Source organism: Lytechinus variegatus, chromosome 10 (assembly GCF_018143015.1).
Source record: "Lytechinus variegatus isolate NC3 chromosome 10, Lvar_3.0, whole genome shotgun sequence".
NCBI lineage: Eukaryota > Metazoa > Echinodermata > Echinoidea > Temnopleuroida > Toxopneustidae > Lytechinus > Lytechinus variegatus.
Window position 1 is genome coordinate 25293504 of NC_054749.1, and position 20089 is coordinate 25313592.

General features: G+C 37.0%; 1 protein-coding gene across 1 annotated transcript; it reads right to left on the minus strand.

Annotated features, from left to right (window-relative positions):
* Positions 1-115: 115 nt before the first annotated feature.
* Positions 116-19618, minus strand: LOC121422631 (WD repeat-containing protein 13-like). Its single transcript, XM_041617793.1, has 14 exons — positions 19449-19618; positions 12029-12084; positions 11280-11371; positions 9246-9300; positions 8238-8368; positions 7365-7447; positions 6892-7032; positions 5986-6152; positions 5090-5233; positions 4698-4756; positions 3887-4006; positions 3218-3336; positions 2311-2459; positions 116-1883 (listed from the first exon to the last, which is right to left on the minus strand). Exons 1-14 carry the CDS (start codon positions 19525-19527, stop codon positions 1818-1820), a joined length of 1461 nt encoding a protein of 486 aa, XP_041473727.1. The 5' UTR covers positions 19528-19618; the 3' UTR covers positions 116-1817.
* Positions 19619-20089: the final 471 nt, after the last annotated feature.

Sequence of the window (20089 nt, forward strand, 5' to 3'; positions counted from 1 at the left end):
AATCAAACACATATGCCTGTGTACAATTATCAGTGCTATAGTGCGATATTCCCAGTACAAGAAGCTAGCCCCACAATCTTTCAAAGAAATCCAAGGATCTGTCTAGTATACTACAAGGATCTGTCTAGTATACTAGTATAACCATTTTGAAAGATTGCAAGCCTTTTTTTTTCGGAGTTAAGGCCAAATTTCAAATCATAGCTAATCGTACGACTGCATCATTACAACTAGATAATAAATTTGCTTTTATTCTAAGAAGGATGATAGCATAGTCAGAGATTTGATCATAGGTATTCGTACGATGATTTAGAACATTACACAGGAAGATATTCCCAGTCTCAATTTTAGCATCGAATTCTACTACATTTTATTCTGAAATCGGGTTGCAGACCAATCTTAAGGTGTGCGGTGGCCTTAAGACAATCAAATTGAATGATTTAAGTAGCTTTAAACTGTTATTGCAAATTTGTATATAACAGATTTATGACACAGGCACAAGGGGCCCGTTGCATAAAACTTGTTATAATAATCAGAGTTTAAAGCTACTGAAATCCTTCAAATTGAATGGCTGATATTAAACTTATTATTAGAAAGTGGGCATATGATATTATAACAAGTCTTTATGAAACACGCACCTGATTCACTGTAAGATGTGTTTGGTTACACATCATGCTAATGGATTGGCATCTAGATAAATCACAGAGATGTTTTTGAATAAGAAATTACATTTTTGTCATTTGCCTTCTTTTGTCAATGTGTGGCAGACTTGCATGGTATCAATATAAACTTCAGATATAATTCTCATTGAGTATATCATCAATTCAAAGCATTTTTAAGTTATAAGGTCATAATTTTGTACTAGTATGGAACAGAAAAAGGAATCTAAGAATTTCTCTTACAGCTTCTTTTCAATTCTATTGCACATGGTACAAAAAGTGAGTTCAGGTTATCAGAGAAAACAAAATCTTTTGTTGGACATCTTGTTCAATTAAATAACCCAGATAATCATCTCATTATAATCGTTACTGTTTTGTAATACTCTCTCCCCACAAAATTATATGTAAATAGGTTAGAATGTATATCTTTTTAATATGCATGCCCCCACTGTTCAAACCTGGAAAACACACAGACAGCTATTTTGATATTCTAATATCAGAAAAATTAAATAATGAATAATTGAAACTACTCAGCTATTGAATGTCAAGAATCGAATCCTACTCGTCTTATTAATTAAAGATTCAAAATAGAATTTCATATAGTTACCTGTATTCGGGTAAATGCTAAACACTAGTTTCAATAACATAAGGCGATAGATAGCACCCATAGAATTATTAATGGTAACATCCATATCCTCATCAGAGGCAACGATCCAGCACTCAGAAGTGACTGACAGATCATCAAGCATATTCAAGCAACCTCCCAGTGACAAAACTTCCTTTTGCATTTACCCATGCACTGAAGCACATTGTCACATTCTGCTGTATGCATATGACGTCATAAAATCATAGCGCCCTTCTTCAGCGGATACGGATTTGTCAAAGATGTGCTAGCAAGCTGAAGATCACCAGCGCATATCCGTATGCAAGGCAACGACCTCAGCCTCTAGGATGGCGGAACAATGACGTCATGGCAGATTTATAGCTTGCCAAGACTAATCAAACACATATGCCTGTGTACAATTATCAATGCTATAGTGCGATATTCCCAGTACATGAAGCCAGCCCCACAATCTCTCAGAGAAATCCAAGGATCTGTCTGTCGTCATCTAAGATAGAAAGTTCATTTCGATTCTTTGATTTTGGTGCCATCTTGAGCCATCATGTCTGTTCAACAAGAATTGGAGCTCCTTCATCTTGTTGTCTCTTCCAAACAATCACCAAACCCTGAGATGTTAACATAAAAAAAAAAATATTAAAGACACATGTATTTGATTTGCAAACATACATTGCAGTCTGCAAAAATAACTATTTGTTCAAACAAGAAGTAGGTGTTCTGGGAGGATCTCATACAGTGTATAATCCTTTTCTCTAGTAGTGCTATATTTTTTTTTATTTAGCATTCATTTCAAAAGTGTATAGTTTTTTTTAAAGTACAAATTACATGTATCTGGACTGTCTCTGCCCCCTACCCCATTTAAAAGTTGCATTTTTTCAACATACAAGTGTATATTTGGACTGCCCCCCCTTCCATTTCATAAGCGTATATATTTCTGATGCAATGCCTCTGCCGCAACCCATTTCAACGGTGTACAGTTTTTTTTAAGATGCACTGTACTGCCCCCCCCCCCCATGAGAACTGTAGCGTACTTACCTCAGCATCTGATGTAGCAAGCAGACTCTCGTCATAGTTGAAGCTCACACCCATTACAGGAGCAGAGTGACCCTGGAGCTTGTTCACACATGGCTTTAATTTACGTTCTATGTCAAAGAAGTACACGCTCATGTCCTCACTGCCAGTCACTGTATAAGAACACATATCAATAAGATTTCAAGGAAATTCTTTTGAAAATACATAAGAAAATGAGATATGCTGGAGTGTGACATAATGGTATCACGTGGGGTGGGTGCCGTTTTTATAAGAAAATATGCAAATTACATATTGTCTTTATGATGTACATTACACAAAATAGTAAGAAGCAATACGGGCATCTTTCTTTATTCTCTTTACATTAGCCCGTATTCGGAACTCTGGTTTAAATTAAACCATGGTTTAAATTTGTGGTTTTAACTATGGAGAGCCAATTGGGGCACAAATCCCTAACACTACACATCCAATTCATTAACTCATATGAAACCCAATATTGTCTGGGAATGATAACTGATGTATTTTTCTTCATTATGAAAGCAAACGGAAACAAAAAAGTAAACAAGAAATATACAATATAAAAAGAATGTTAGAATTTTTGGCTCCCCATAATTTTAGCACAGACTTAGACCATGGTCTAAATTAAACTTGACTTCAGAATACGGGCCATTGACTTTAAGTTCAATTTTCATAAGACACACAAACAAGTCGGGATTGGAGCTGATAGAAACCCAGGCACATTACCATCCAATGGTAACTTCAATGAAATCCTAGATTTGGAAAGTTGTTCAGTATTGTTACCATGACAGTTACTATACAGATAACTTTATGCAACAGAGCCCAGGCCCAAATTGCCAATTTGAAGAGGTAAAGACATGTCACAATGATTACAGAGTTCAAAGGTCATTCTTACCCACACACGCTCCCTCTCTGAATGACATGAGAGGGCAGAATGAGCTCCGGATGGTCTCCTTGCGATGCTTGATGGAAAATGTCTTCTTCAGACTCACCTCACCGTCACTGCTTGTTATCCTAACATTGAATACCAAATATATCACATAAGGGGTGATGTTAAAGATAAGAGTCTAGGAACCAGAAAAGATAAATAATATTGATGATGATGATAAAGAAGAAGAGAGGGATGATGATGATGATGATGATGATAAAAATGATGATGATGATGCTAATGATGTTGAAGATGATAATGATGATGATGATAATGATGTTGAAGATGATGATGACGACGATGATGATGATGATGATGATGATGATGATGGTGATGATGATAATGATGTTGAAGATGATGACAGTGACTTCGATGATGATGGTGATGATAATGATGATGGTCATGGTAATGATTGTGATATTGTGACTTTGATATTGATGAGGGCTTAAACCTTTAGGCCACACATGCTTGAAAGTTGCAAGTAAAAAAATCACAACCTCCTGCCTAAATTTGCAACAATGGATAAACTGAAAAACATTGTAGTGAATGGGGGTTTTCCATGGTTCCTTTGAGCATTAAGAAAGATACATCACTCGAGCCCCCGTGTAGTTATTTTTTTCCTTGCTTGACACTTACTTGTAAAGGCATAGTTGATTGACAGCACAGTTGATGAGGAGAAGGGGATCCCTCGCTTCCCTAGATACCCAGGCTCGGAATGATATACAGGTGATGGGACTCCCCTCGCATACAACCAATCTAATTATGTAGAGCAATAAAAACATTCTTGTTATTACTAAGGCCAATTTCAATATACAAATAATTAATTGTTTATGAGTGCAATGAACGGAATACTTCATGAGGTGAAAGATGAAATGATCCATTCAACCAGGCGTAGCCGAGTTGAATGGAACATTATTTCATCTAGTATTCTGTCCATTGCACGAATGAAACGAACATTCATTATTTGTTTTATAAGACACCTAAAAATAGATCCTTGTCATTTGACATTTATAAATTTGAATGCAAACGTGCTTTCAGTGCGAGCATGGTCTGTTGAGTGTTTCATACATACAACTCTGGCACTGTTATAACGTGTAGCGCCGTTTGTCACGGTGAGCGTGTAATGGACAAAATCATATGGATCCAAATTTGCATGGATGATGACATGATCGATATCAAACAACCAATCAAATGACAAGGATCTATCTAGGGGTCAAATAATACATATTAAAACAAAGTACAGAAACCCATTTCATAAAACTTGTTATAATAAAAAAAATTGCAATATACAGTTTTAAGCTACTGAAATCATTCAATTTGATTTGCTGTCAATTTTCTCTTTCTACATCAGAAGTTAAGGAAAAGTGAAAGAACAAATCTGAAAAAAGAAAAATTATTCATTCTGATATTTTTTTTTTATTTGCCCGATATAAAAAGATATACAAACCTCTTTCCTTTGGTGAGTTTGCCTGTAGCCATGTCATATTGGAACGATGAGATTACACCCTATGGGATTGAAAAGTGAATTGAATTGAAAAAAATTGAAATGCATTAAATTGAACTGCATTGATTTATCATAATCAATTCACTTAATTAAGCAATACAAATAGGAGATTAAAATCAATTTTCTTCACTCTGCTCCTCTGATTTTTCCTCATTCATTTCAAACCAATTTAAAAAGATTTTTAGAACAGCTCAAGGCATTAATTTGAATGCTTTACAACTCTTCATATGAGCAAGGATAACTGTTACATTATAAATTTGTCCAACATTAAGAGGTTGGAGGAACATAGTTTATAGAACAATAACATTCAGCGCACTTCCCCTAAGAATCCTCACCTTATCATCTCCACCCCACAGAAGGGTACCTGAATCGTTGAATGCCAGACATAGCACCTGACCGGTCAGTTTCCCTTGACCGCCCTTGGTAGGTTTCCCTGTGGAAACATTCAGGACCTGTATCAGACCTCTGGTATTGCCCGTCTGTGAACAAAAATGGCCGCTCAGGAAAATGTAAAAGACAATATCTAAAATGAGACTACAGTAAATATTCTTTATCAATAAATGATAGAGAAGCAATAACAATAATTTTAAAACTCTGATGATCCATAAGATGAGGAATAGATTTCACAATGCACTAAAAATATGACTCCATTTCATTTACTCTTCATTACTTACAATGGATTCCAGTTGAAAGGAGGGATTCTTTTATTAACACATCAATCATTTAGTTACTCTACCTCCTCCACATGTTTGCATAGCTCAATTTAATATTTCATCCTAGACAGTCTCTGCTCGTCACCAAATGCTCTATTGCTCATAAATGTAGCATAATACATGGTTTTTCAGGTATCAGACCAATGCTATAGAATCAACCACCTATCCAATTACCTCTAACATAAACATTCAATTCAAATCTGGAGAGAATAACTTTTGTGCTTCTCAGCTAATCAAATAAAAGGAAGGTTGTCACATTTGACAGCAAAAAAAAAACAAGATTAAATGCTCCCCTGAAAACTAATCTGTTCCTCTCTCATTAACTATTTCATAATACAATACATTCAGAAGAGTTTATATTTCTATTTGTATTCATTCTCAATTGTTAATATGTACAGAGAAATTTCTTTAAGTGCCACGAACAACAAAAGGTGCACTAATGAACTACTAGAATATAATAGTTAGCCACTATTATCATTATCTCAAATGATTTCTGAATTGGCAACTCAAAAGGATACAACCACCATGTTGTTATTGAGCGGCTGGAAGCAGCATGCATGTAGAGGGGCACGCTGGGGATCGGTGACTGTACGAGCACAGGCCCCACTGCTCACAACCCATAGACGAGCTGTTGCATCCAGAGAACATGACAGGATGAGGTCGTTGGACAAAGACCAACTAAAATCTGGAAGAGAGATTGAATTATGAAAGTAGAATACCCATCAAAAAATAGGAAATCATTATATCAAGTTGATAGCTTTAGATGGGATATCAGAAATATTCAATAAGGAATATTACACGAGTCAGGGATGAGCGAGTAGGATATTTCTGAGCCCTGTTTCACTGCCATTGAAGAGTGGACAGAATCCAATAGAATCGTCCTGAAAAAAGCACGCTTAATGAGGTTTCACGGGCAGGACACTAGGAAATTGTAAACACCAATTCTGTATCACCCAGATTTGCACTCTAAACAAGGATTATTGTGCAGATATCCTCGATTTGCAAATTACATACTCTATTTACATTTTCGGGCATCATGATTAAGGGGGCTCTTTTCTCATTTTGGCATTTTTTACACTATTCGCATTCTGCACCTACCTGCCAAAAAACATCCCTTTTTTCCTTTATGGATGCTCTCCCACTGTCAAAAGGAAGTGACCATCACCCCCCCCCCCCCTTGGTTCATACCACACCTACATCAATCATAGAAACCAAGACACCTCAGACACACAAATATCATCCAAAAAAATATATATTTATGAGAGAGTAAACAAAAATAATACAAATTAAAGCTACATACATGTATTTTTAAATCATACAATTCAATTATTGTGATAGGCATAGGCTAGCATATATACATTTAACATTTGAGCTATGGTATTCCTAATATCTCCAACACAAGAAAGAAAAGTATGGTATCCTACCTGTGATTCCTTTGGTATGTCCCTTTAACACACAGACCACTGTAGCGGGTGAAGGCAACACCTGACAGATGGAGATGGTCTTATCTAGTGAGCTGCAGGCTATCCTTGACTTGTCATCATTAGCAAACTTCACTGCAGTCACTAAAATTGAGAATTGATCAGTCTTTTCAATCAGGATACAGTTGATAATGATGATGATGATGATAATAATAATTATGAGTATTATTTGACCCAAAAAAAATGTTCTGCTTTTATAAAGCGTTGGAAACCAATAGGCATAGGAAAACACATCATGGTCAGAAATTTAATGCACAACCCTGTGTTTGAGAGAGTCAAAACCATTTTACCACATCATCATCTTACATGTATTTTATTGTTACTTACACTGCACTTTTCTAATAATACTAAAAACTATATTCAAGCTATTCAACATTACATTACATTTAACATGAAAATTAATGCCAAAATATTACCTGCCCGTTGATGGTGGTCAAATATATGATGCATACCAGTGAATGCATAGTTCTCTGAGAGCGAAGTCCCTCCTGCCATAGCTCTGTGAGGTAATCAAAATGTGGATTCATTTTAATCTGATCCAATCTATGAAAATCTTGATATATCAGACTACAGCTGCAATCTTTGTTCATAACAGGTCCTGATTTGTTTTTCATCATTGATCATAGATCATACACAGTCTGCTATGCAAACCCTTACACTCGGATTAAGTGGTCTCGATACAGTCTACAATGATTTATGTACTGGAGGCCCTCTGCAAGTTATATATGTGCTAGTCTTGTGTGCAGAACCCACTTGTTGATCAAAAGTTCAATCATAATCTATGCCTACAGACTTGTAGATCACACAGAGGGTCAAATTTTCAGGCAAATACAATTATCACACAAGAATCATCATACACCTGGTGAAAATAGTCCAGCATGCGTTATGTCATCAAGATCCATAGAAATCACTGATTATCTTCATTGAGTCATGGGTGTTCTTAACCTAATAACATAATCAAAGTGTACAAAGGACCTACTTGAAACACAATCTGCAGCAGTATGTGGAATAATTGAATAAGGGTTTATCTAAAACTTGTAGTCAAGCATTTGAACAGTAATGATTGCCAACCCCTCTCCACAACAAATGTTAGGATTCTGTGACAAATTAATTCTATGCCAACAAAATGACAGGATTTTATTAGTTTATCATAGTAGCTTGGATAATTTTAAATAATAGCAAGTTTCAGGAAAAGAAGGAAAGTAGAATTATTACTACATTTTTTTCTCCAGACTTTACACTTGCTTTTAGGCAGAGGGATTGTAAAAGGCCCAAAGAGCTAGACTCACTTGCTAGCCCCAGCTTCTCTGGTGGGAACCAGTCTAGCCTGATCCTCTACCATCAGGTCCAGTTTACTGGAGGAGCCACGGCTGTGCTGACGACGGTGGGTACGGATCTCACTCAGGCTATCATCAAGCATCTATTAACACACCATAAAAATATCAAAAGCATAGGAAATACATGAGGACAACATGGCAATTTTGCCCGGGTGGGCCACTTCCATTCACGAGTGGATACCATGCGTGACCATGAGATCTGAAAAAGCACCCTAAACACGCATTTTCCACATTCTGAAAATGCACCCCTTAACAAGTATTGCGTGTGAAACCATACCCTTAACAAGTATTGGAAACAAAATGATACTATTGGCAAGTATTCCCTGAATTGTACCCCTAAACAAGTACAGCAATATTTCAAACACGGACGTCGGTCTTACCTTTACCTACGTCATTGGGTTTAGTACAGCCCAACTCGCGCAAATTGTACTCTGAACACGTAGTGTTGACTCCTGGGGCAAAAAGTACATCCTTTATAAAACATTTTAGTCTTGTTTATACCCTCGCAAATTTGACCCTAAACATGTAAATTTCCTAGCGAAATAGATACCCTTTTTTCATTATTTTAGTGTTTTTGACACCCTTATTACGTTACGTACATAACATGCCCTATCTTGAAAAAGACATCCTTTTTACGTGTTTTTTTGGTCGCGCATGATATCCATTCGTCAACGTAAGTGCCCCCCCGGGCAATTTTGCCCTCATCACAGCCCAAATAAATCGCCCCTTGAATTTTACATACATGTATTTATAACTCTGCTATATTTTTATAACACAATTTCATCAAAACTTCACTGATATTTTTCTGTTTCCATTAAAACCAACAACTTCATTCATGGTAAAATTCCCCATTAAATACCAAATGAATAGTGAATGAAAATATAAATGAACAAATAGATAAAGTTAATAAATCAATACCATGAGTCAATAAAAATACGACTGAATTCAAATCTGACTTACGTCTAGATTGGTGCGGCTTCCTCGAACACTTGCACTTCTGCTCCACAGGCTACCACTATATAGTAAATTGAAATGAAATATTAGTGCCAACCACAGCATACCAAGTCATGTTTTCTCTTACAGACATAAGATTGTGAACAGAGGAAGCTTTATGTTTTCCTGGTGATTAAAGGGATGGTCCGGGCTGAAAATATTTATATCTTAACTCATAGAGTAAATTCACGGAGCAAAATGCCAAAAATTTCATCAAAATCGGATAACAAATAATAATAAAGTTATTGAAGTTTAAAGTTTAGCAACATTTTGTGAAAACAGTCATCATGAATATTCATTAGGTGGGCTGATGATGTCACATCTCCACTTTCCGTTTTCTTATGTTATCACATAAAATCGTATTTTTTTCATTATTTCATACCTGTATGAATAATATGTCTCCTTATAATGAAATAAGTTGCAGCAATAAATATCTAATGCACTAAATCAGTTGTCAATCTAATTTTTCTAGTTCTGGGAGGAAAAAATTTGAATAAACCTAATTTCATATAATAAAATACAAAAGAACAAGTGGGGATGTGACATCGTCAGCCCACCTAATGAATATTCATGATGACTGTTTTCACAAAATATTGCTTAACTTTTAATTCAATAACTTTGTTATTTGTTATCCGATTTTGAAGAATTTTCAGCATTTTGCTCAGTGAATTCTACTCTATTTATTAAGCTATAAATACTTTCAGCCCGGACCATCCCTTTAAGGTAGACAATGACTACACAACAGGTTCAATCAAATTATCAATATGGCAGTTACTCATCTTAACAAGTTTTGGGGTTGGTAATTTTATGCTATTGTAAAAGGTTTCCAAAGCAGTTTCATGAAACTAACATTTTAAATGACTATGGGGACGTAATTCTGCTTCAAATTTTTTCAAAGTCTGCTTGTTTTGTATCTTGCCATCTCTTTTACCATTTGATGTAAGGACAATATGTTTGGTAAATCACCTGAGCTGTGTGGTTCTAAGAATTTTCTTATTACTTTCATGATATTGTGGCATTCAACCATTATACCAAAATCTCACAGAGCGGAAAAGTCTTCAGAGGAAAACCAACCTTGGTCATGAAATAGTGTGTGGGAGAGAAAAAAATTAGGAAACAAAGAATTTGGTAAAAGTATGAAAGAAATCAGACAAGGAGAATAAAGTATGGCTCTCTTAAAATTGAAATCACAGAGTCTATGTAAATTTGGAATTAAAGGGGAAGTTCACCCTGACAAAAAGTTTATTGTAAAAATAGCAGAAAAAATAATTAAAAATATTGCCGAAGGTTTGAGAAAAATTCATCAAATAATTAAAGTTATTAGAATTTCAATTATTTGATTTGTGACGTCATATGCGAGCAGCATCCCTACATAGCAAATGGTAAAAAATCAATGAAATGTCATTTTCTCAGAAAATTGAAAATGTTTTTCTCTGTAACTTTTGTATATCAATAGACAAATCGTTTCACATCTGATCATGAAAAGAAAACAAAATTAAGTCATCAGGAACCATACCAAATTTGAAATTCATACATTTTATATTAAGTAACACATGGGGCAGCTGCTCGTTTATGACGTCACAAATCCAAAATTTTGAACTCTAATAACTTTCTTACTCTTTAACGGATTTTCCTCAAACCTTCACCAATGTTTTTACTATTTTTTCTGCTATTTTTACAACAAAGTTTTCTTCAGGGTGAACTTCCCCTTTAAGAAGGACCATCTGCCTCCAAAAAACACATATTCTTTTTCTCTTCAATACAATTCCTGATTGTAAAAGGAACCTACTTTGAGACCCCCTGGGCCCCATAACTACAATGGTATCTATGCCATCCAATGGTAACTGCACATGGTAACAATGCTCAACAGCCAATCAAAATCAGGAATTCCATGAAACGGGGGGGGGGGGGCAGTTCTTAAAGACCACCTTTTATTTTTTTCTTTGATGGCCTTTGTACACAAGCCTCACTGTATTACAGACATGTTAATTATTGCCTAACCTTTGATCTGAGAGTGAGATACTTGCACCATACTTGTCAGTCAGGAGCTGCATTCTCTGTTTTAGATACTGCTTTCTCAGCTGGGGATCAAACTGTTGAAATGAAGGAGATATCATCTACATGGTTAATTCATGACAACATACATTAATAATTCAAATGATCTAGTACATCATCATGTCTTATTATACATGGAAACAATTAAAACAGTGACAAAACACTTTTAAAGATTAATTACTGATAGTCAGTACAATAAAAATATCCACAAATTTTGAATTTTGTCATACTACAACTTTTTTGTTGCTGCAATATATTCTTTCCTTCTCAGATATTTTTTGGGGGTATGAAAGTCTCTTAATCTGAACTGCTTTAGAAGAAAAACAAACAAACAATATTGAAAAGATTTCATTTTCCATGTCTTACAGAAACATATTTTATGAGTAAATAAAAATGAGAAAAAATTAGCCTGTACAGAGAGAATGCTACTATAAAAAAAAATTATAAAGAAAAGACATTAAGTCTTCATGATGAGAGCTGAGAGCATGTTACGTTGAACAAGTATTCCCAACTCCCAATTCAAATCTTGCAGCTATATCATGAGTTTCAATCAATATTTTGTTCCTTTCAAAGTGAAACCTTTGATTGTTCAAGTAAAAAAATTTCAAACTCATCAAAAAGTAATGTAACTACATTATAATTCTAATGAAATTGAAGTCTTAAGATATAAATCATGACAAAAACTATTTTCCTACCCCAGCCTTGGCGCTTTCTCTCAGTAGCTGGCTTCTTCTTCGAATGTACAATGTTCCTGTAGAATGTACATAGGGAAAATACCATCAGGGTCATTAAACATGTGTGAAATGGCAATCAATGCACAATTGATGAACGAATTACCAATCCATTAATTTTCCATAATTAATAGTGGCAAGACCAAAAGGCCAATTCAAAATCCCAATCTCCTCTTTTGAACAGCAAAGAACCTTTCTATCAAGGAATTATTCAACATCATATTCATCACCTAAGATTCCTGAATAAGGATTTTAATCAACTTGTTTAATCATCATAAATTCAAACTCCCCCGTCATACTCATCTTTACTCCTTAATTTCTATTTCAAGTCATGGTGATTGATGCAAAAATATATTCTGTACCAACGCCTTAAGCCTGCATAGGTCCCAGTATTAAGACTGAGAAAATAATATCTAAAATCAACTAAAGCCCTGCCCCCCCCCCCCCACTACATAACATGTACATATTCTGACTTGAAAATCTGACTGAGCTGCCCCATCTTTTGGCCCACTGGCGGATCCAGGGGGGGCACATCTGGTCCATGCCCCCCCCCCTCGAGTGGGATAAAAAAGAAAAGTAATGTAAATATGTTTTTCACCCAAGTGTGCCCCCCTTTTGAAAGTGAGGACCTTTTTTTGTGTCAAATTTTCATCGGGTAAATGTGCCCCCCCCCCCTGAATATCCCGGACCCAACCCTGGTTTTCACGACCAGCAAAACAACCAAAACCAGTGTTTTGATTGTTCAGCCAAGTAACAGCCCATTAATGCATTGGCCGATTTTTCTTGTTTCCTGAAAAAAAATTTTGTCTCATTAACTTTAATTTTTATATTACTTCACACAGAAAATTTTTAGTTACTTTATTATAACAAAGATACTACAAGGGGAAGATCGGACAGTACATACATGTACATGTAGACCGCGTAATGAAACACTTGGGAAGAGTGCCCCACAGCGTTGAGTAAGTAACGAACTTTTTACCTTTGCGTATCGCGAGATGGTCGTATACAAAACATATGAAATGGTGAAGGGTTGATGGGATAGACTATTTTTACATTTCAAAATTTTTTTTCTTCAATGTTTTCCCCCTTACATTTGAGATGTATTTCAGATGTTTTCTTGGTAAGAAAATGTGGAAATATTTTCAAGAGCCACCCTTGAGCCCTCTCCAAACTCCGCTCTCTAATTTCCCCCATATGTTTTATACACAGTAGGCTTGGGCGGTTCTAGTCTTGGCGAGAGTCGACTCCGATTCTTGCCCCAGGCGTCGGTTCCAGAGAGAGTCGACTCCCAGCGCCGATAATGAGCTTTGATGCCCCTACACTTGATACCTTTATCTCGGTGTACGCTTGTTTCGGTTCTTCTCCCAACTCCCTGGTCCTTTCCCCAGTCATCACAAGATCCAACTCACTGCATTGCAAACATCAACCACAGTTATCACACACAAAAATTCTCTCCCCATCATCACAAGATCAACTCGCTGCAAAGATAACACAGCACACGTTTCACCGTGGTTTGACCTTCGCATTGTTTCTTTGAAGTGATTGTTTCCGATTTTAGTGTTGTGATGATAGATTGATTTTGGTGCTTGAATGATATCTGAGTTGATTAATGGGAGGTAGAATCTCCATGATTTAATCCAAGTTTGAATGTTTGATACTTGGTCAAACATTTTTTAGCCCATTATTTGTCAAATTAATCTAGAAAGATCTGTATTTGTGTCTGAAGACAATGTCAAAGAAAAAGAAAGTTCTTAATTTGTACAGTTCTGAGGTAATTTATTTTATCATACAGACATACCTGCAAATGTTATGAAGTTGAACAAATATCCTTCGTACATACATTTTTGACACATTTTAAAAAAGACTTAAAAATTATTCATACAAATGATATATGTCATGAAGGTCATTGAATTGTTAAGCGTTCGTATCAGTTAGAGATTCTAGACAAATTAAAAAGGCCTACCAGAACCAAAACTGCCAATTTCCAAATCATCTATCAAGGAAGCCTCGCAAAGCCTCTAATTGAAATAAACTTAATATCCACGTCTTTGCAAATTTTACCTGACCTAATTTCTCCAGACAGTGAGAGAGGCCATGTGGCAGCCAAACCCAAACAGAATAAAAAGGGCGGCAATCTCGTACTCCCCCCACCACCGCAAGAATATCAGATTTCCAAACATGTGCTTCTCAAGATTGTGCAATACATGACGGAGACAAAGAAAGTTTTGTAAACAAATTGGCGAAGGTTGATGTCCCTGAATTGAGGAACTATAGTCTACGTTTTCAGTCACTTAAGAAAATGGCGAACTGGTCAAAGGTGAAATTCATCATTGAAAAAAATGAATGTTTGGATTAAAATAACTAAGATTAAATGAAATATGACTGAAAAATATCCATAGTTGAATCTCTACTTTTATTACTGACAGAACAATAACATCATTTTTTATTATTAACTTCTCGCCAATATTCCAATAAGGCAAGACTCTCATTTAAGACTAGCAAGCAAACGTTATCAATGGGATTTTGGAATGAAAGAAAATGCAACTGACAGGAGGGAATGACCACAAAAGCGAAATTATTTGCTAAACACCCCCTCCACTGGGGGTTATCTCCTCCAAACTACTTCATTTCTCCTCCCCACAAAAATATTTATTGACACTCTCGAATGACATTTTCCAGATGAGGAAATATTCAGGAAAGGAAAAAATACAGTAGAACCTTCGAAGCCCACAATACCTTTACTGTTCAAACTGTAAAATGCGTAGTTTTATGTGTACGTTTCAATCATTAATTAAAGTATAAAGGATGGTTAATAAACATGATATTCACTCAAAGCGATATGCAAATAAAGATATATCTCATAGTAATATAAAGAATGCTTGTTTATCAATGCATTTAAATTCAAAGGGGAGACAATAAAAGAGCTAGGAGACTTAATGTCCTGAAGATTATCATTGATTTCGAAACATGGGGTATATGCTGCATATAAAATAAGGAAAACGAATTTAAGTAAACTTATTTTGAACAGATATATAAAAATATTTATAAACAAGAGGTGATAAACACTTCATTAAAATTATAATGAAATTCGTAGTGAATTACAACTTCTCAAAGGAGAAATTAACAAGAATAAGAGGGAAATAAAGTTTGGAAGAAGGAATGAGAGAGAAGCTTTGGGGGAAGGATCGGCATGGGGCTGGAGAGTGTACATAAATGGGAGGGGGGGAGCAATCATCTATTCAGTCACCCAAATCTTACACAGAGCTACCAAGTCTCACGCATTGTGCGTGAGACTCACGCATTCAGGGTCCGTCTCACGATCTCACGCATAGCACCCATTTTTCTCACGCATCGGGACCCGACAGAAAAAAAAGGAGAAAAAGTAGCATTATTCGCCAGATTATACGACTGGCCGACCGCCTTCGCGTCTAGCCCAGGCACGCGAGACGAATCGAGAGTGCAGTCAGCGCACAGCTAGTACGTGATACGATGAATCGCGTGCGTGCATCGCATAGTTTTGAAGCCCATTTCTCATGTGCGCGCGCGTTGCGCGCGCCTTTTCGCAACGTACGAGTGTAAGTACTGGCCACGCGCGCACAGAGACGTCGAGTCATGAAAATCTCACGCATAACATTTTTTTGAACTTGGCATCTCTGCTTACACCTTCATAACTTCTCACACATTCCACACACAAATCCCAATACACTAACTTTCATGATACAATCACAAGTGTCGCTAACCTAGTGTTGTCAGTCGGTCCGGGATCGGGATGAATTCCCCCGGCGGTCTGAGGCTCCGAGACGGTTCCGAGACGGTTCCGGGATCAATCAACTTAGACCGTATCCCGGCAGGAAAATAAAATCAATAATGGCCAAATTCATGTTGTAATATTTCCCTAATTAGTTTTTGTACTTACGAAATACGAGAGAACAATTTAGTTTCAACTGGCTGTGTGCACATGCACCTCGAAATATTACGCAATCTGTACTCGTCGATCGCATGAGCATGCACGCAATCTAGCTTTGCACACGGCTCCGAGAGATCTGCGCAGACAACAATCGTCTACTGTATAGTCTCATGTGCAGACCTCTTTCACCTCAGTTCGTTTTACTGAGTCATTCATTTACCCCATACTTTCGAGTTGAATCTGCTACGATATGTATGGACTAGTGAATTTATCATGAAATAATTTACTAACAATTGACGATGATGATCTATGAGTATTTGCAAATTTAGTCATTTAAAAAAGTCACCATTAATTTTGTGATGATTGTATTTGTTGGGGTATTTTTTTGCGAAAGGGTTTGCAAATAACAACTAGACGAATGCGCATCATGTTTCAGCTGGTTAGAGCCGGGAGAGAGAGAGAGAGAGAGAGAGAAGGGGGAGGTTACGGGAAGTGCTTGGTTGTTCACGACTGGGGACCATCTGTCATCTGTTGACTTGATGTTTACAATTGCAAACCAGTCGGTCAAATCATGGAGCTGTTAATAGCTCTATGGTCAAATCATTTCTCCTAGATATATTTCGACTTAAATTATAAAATTGTACCAAAACGCTGTTAGAATTGGCGATGTTTAAAATGGTGTTGTTTAAACTTTGAAACAACATTGTTTTGAAAGTCATATCATACCCTATATGTTGTAAAAATATGTTGTTAAATGCATCAAACAAATTATCAATGATATTAACAGTTTTAAATGATATCGTTGGAAATTGCAAAAAATATTTAAAAACAAACTGTTTAAAGTTTAAAAAAAATTCTATTGGTTTAATAGTTTAAAAACAGTTGTATATTGACTGGCTTAAACAATGTTTCTTAATATTTAAATAGTTGTTCAAAATATTTTTTACTGTGAATAGTCTGAGTATCTATTCAAATAATGTTTTCTCGATCGAAAGTAATTCATGATTAAAGAAAAAATGAGTTTGTTGTTTTGATGCGAAGTGCCGGCCGCCGGGACTAATCTTGTGTAAATTTCCTAATAAGCTTCTCTGATAAGATAGTATTCACTTTTCTCAGTAGTAGTGATATCAAGGAGATATCTCCTTGGTGATATCATACTGTTCAGAGTTACGAGAGAGGGAGAGAGTGAAACTGAAAGTTAAAATTCCGGGCTAGCTAGGGCCACAGGCACACTGACAAGACATTACGCAATTTGCTTATAACTGTCAACCACGTGCGCACCGACCACAGATCAGTGGCACCGACATGTGTGTTATTGGACTGTCAGATCAGCAGCTGGGTCGACTCGAACATAATTCGGGTCATGTCAGTGGTCATTAATGTTTACAGTTTGCGGTGGTGGCACGCTTTGACTGTCTCATCATTATTTTCCCCACGTTTTGAGTGAATGTTTACAATTTGCGGTGGTGGCATGCACACTTTGACCATGGAGCTAACAGTTAGTAGTTCTATGCTTTGACTGTCTGGTGCACCGCCAGTGCGCAGTGTTTAAGGCTGGAAATGTAGTTATACACTTTTGGATTGCATTTGTGCGTGGAGATATGTTTCGGGATTCGGGACGAGCCGGGATCCCGATAAGGAAATTTTGAAGTTGCCGGGACGGTTTCGGACCGGGATTTTTTTTCTAGATAACAACACTACGCTAACCACAACGCACGTGGTCTCTACTGGCATTTTACAGTCACATACACACACGTACATACACAGTACACACAATGCACACTATGCATCTCCATACCACATGCAGTCATGCACACTGAGCCTAATGCACAAGGTATACTGCATGCAGGCTCCAAACAGAGAAACGTTCTGCTCGAAGTATGTGACTCTTCAGCTCCAAATTCCACATTTATTTTATCTCAGTGCTTGGATTCGGCGCTGAGAGTCGGCGCTGGGGCCGATTTTCGTCCATGAATGAGAGAGCATGACAAAGACTCGAGTCCCTTTATCTCAGAACCGCCGCCGCTTGGTACTCGAGTCTCTAGAGATCAGGGTCGACTCCCCGACTCTGGCATTGAGAATCGGGTAGACTTGATTACCCGGCGCTGGCTCCCAAGCCTAATACACAGTCGCGTGCCGATATGCAAAGGTTTACTTACTCAACGCTATTGGGCTAGCAGCATTTATCGGGCGTTTCAAAAAATCGCCGAAGTGTCCGATCTTCCCCTTTTAGTATCTTTGTTTATAATTACAAACATGCAATGACAAGCCCAATGATGCAACATGATTTTATTTCTCTATTTTCTTTTTTGCAAATTCTGCCAGCATAAAATGGTTTAGGCCTATGCCTATACATGCTGTTTTGTTATTTAGGGGAAGTTCCAGATGCCATCAATCATGCATGGCTGCGGTGGAGAATTGTTACATCAGGCCTACATAACATTAGAATGATTCGATTTCTATCAAAATTTTACTCATATCAACAGAGCCAGGCACAAATGTCTTCAGTCGCTCTTTGACCCTGCTGACGTTGCAACATGTGAGACTGTTAAAATCACATGCACCCTGCATGCCCTGCCTGGTCCCTGCTGTAGGCCTACATATTCATGACATCAGTTCAAAATTTCATGATAAAGCAAAAATGAATAATTCTCGGCGCTAATGCAGTTTCGCACCGGCCAATTACCAGCACACCTAATCACCAATACTTGTTACCAAATGTCATGACAAGTCTCTCAGTCACATTTCGATGTCAATATATCCACAACTTTTCAAAATATTGTGATCGGGAATGGCTGCATTTCGGCTTCGATCTCAATGTCGTTGATCGACATCGCTTCGCGGATCGCTTGGATTCACCGTGCACCGTAATGTTGATATGAACTGAAGTTAGCAACCAAATCATGCGAACATATATTCGCATGCGGCATATGCGGGCAGTTTGTTCACCACATTTTCGCATGATTTGGTTGCTAACTTCAGTTCATATCAACATTACGGTGCACGGTGAATCCAAGCGCATCTGCGAAGCGATGTCTACGCCGTGTCGATCAACGACGTTGAGATCGAAGCCGAAATACAGCCATTCCCCATCACGATATTTTGAAAAGTGGTGGATATATTGACATCGAAATGTGACTGAGTCTGAGAGACATGTCATGACATTTGGGAACAAATATTGGTGATGAGGTATGATGCTGGTAACCGGCCGGTGCGAAACTGCATTAGCGCCTAATTCTCATTCAAAAAATGTTACTGAACAGCTGATCCAGTACCAATTTTTCTCAGGCTCAGCCCTCGCCCTCCCTTGCTTCAATCGTCGTCGATCGCGTAACGGCGTATACATCGGGTCGCCAGCAGGCAGCCTGCCGGGAGTTTAGGGCAGAGTCGAAAGAGGGCAGCGCTCGACTAGCGATAGGACGGGGCGTGTCCCTCAGTCACAGTTCCGCATGAGAAAAGTAGACCAAAAATACTTACTAAATTGGGGATTATTCGGCGTTCTGTAAGTGTTGTATTTAGCGTCTATAGCCAACACTTGCTGCCACATCGTAGTCATGTTTGAATTCAAACACTATATATCTTTTATATGCTATTTGCTGCAATAAAAAAGTGACTTTGCTAGACTGTAATTTCAAACATTTCCCGAGTTCTGTGTATACGATAGATTTAGTGTAAAAATAAAAAATGAAAAAGAAATGTTTACAACATATAAACAACAACACTTATTGAGAAATTCAATGTTTTCCCTCGGATTTTCGCCTCAAACAAAAAATTCCATGCAAGAAGTTAAAATGTGACAGAATTTCAGCTTGATATAATCAGAGAATACATTGACTTGTCTTCTGAATAATTATTATTGAATTATTTAGTCTTCATAAACCCACTATAGGACGGCTCCTCCAAAAATGATTAATCACCTCTAAAGCGGATAGGGATCAATTTTGAAATGGTACATACTGAGAACCAAAATACAAGGTGTATGATGAAAATTCATTATCAATGATAAGAAATAAAAGCTCACATTCATATCAATTTTATAAGCCATAATATCATATCATTAATACACAACAAATTTTGCTCACTTTTGATGAAGGAATGTTATACAAGCATCTCATCTG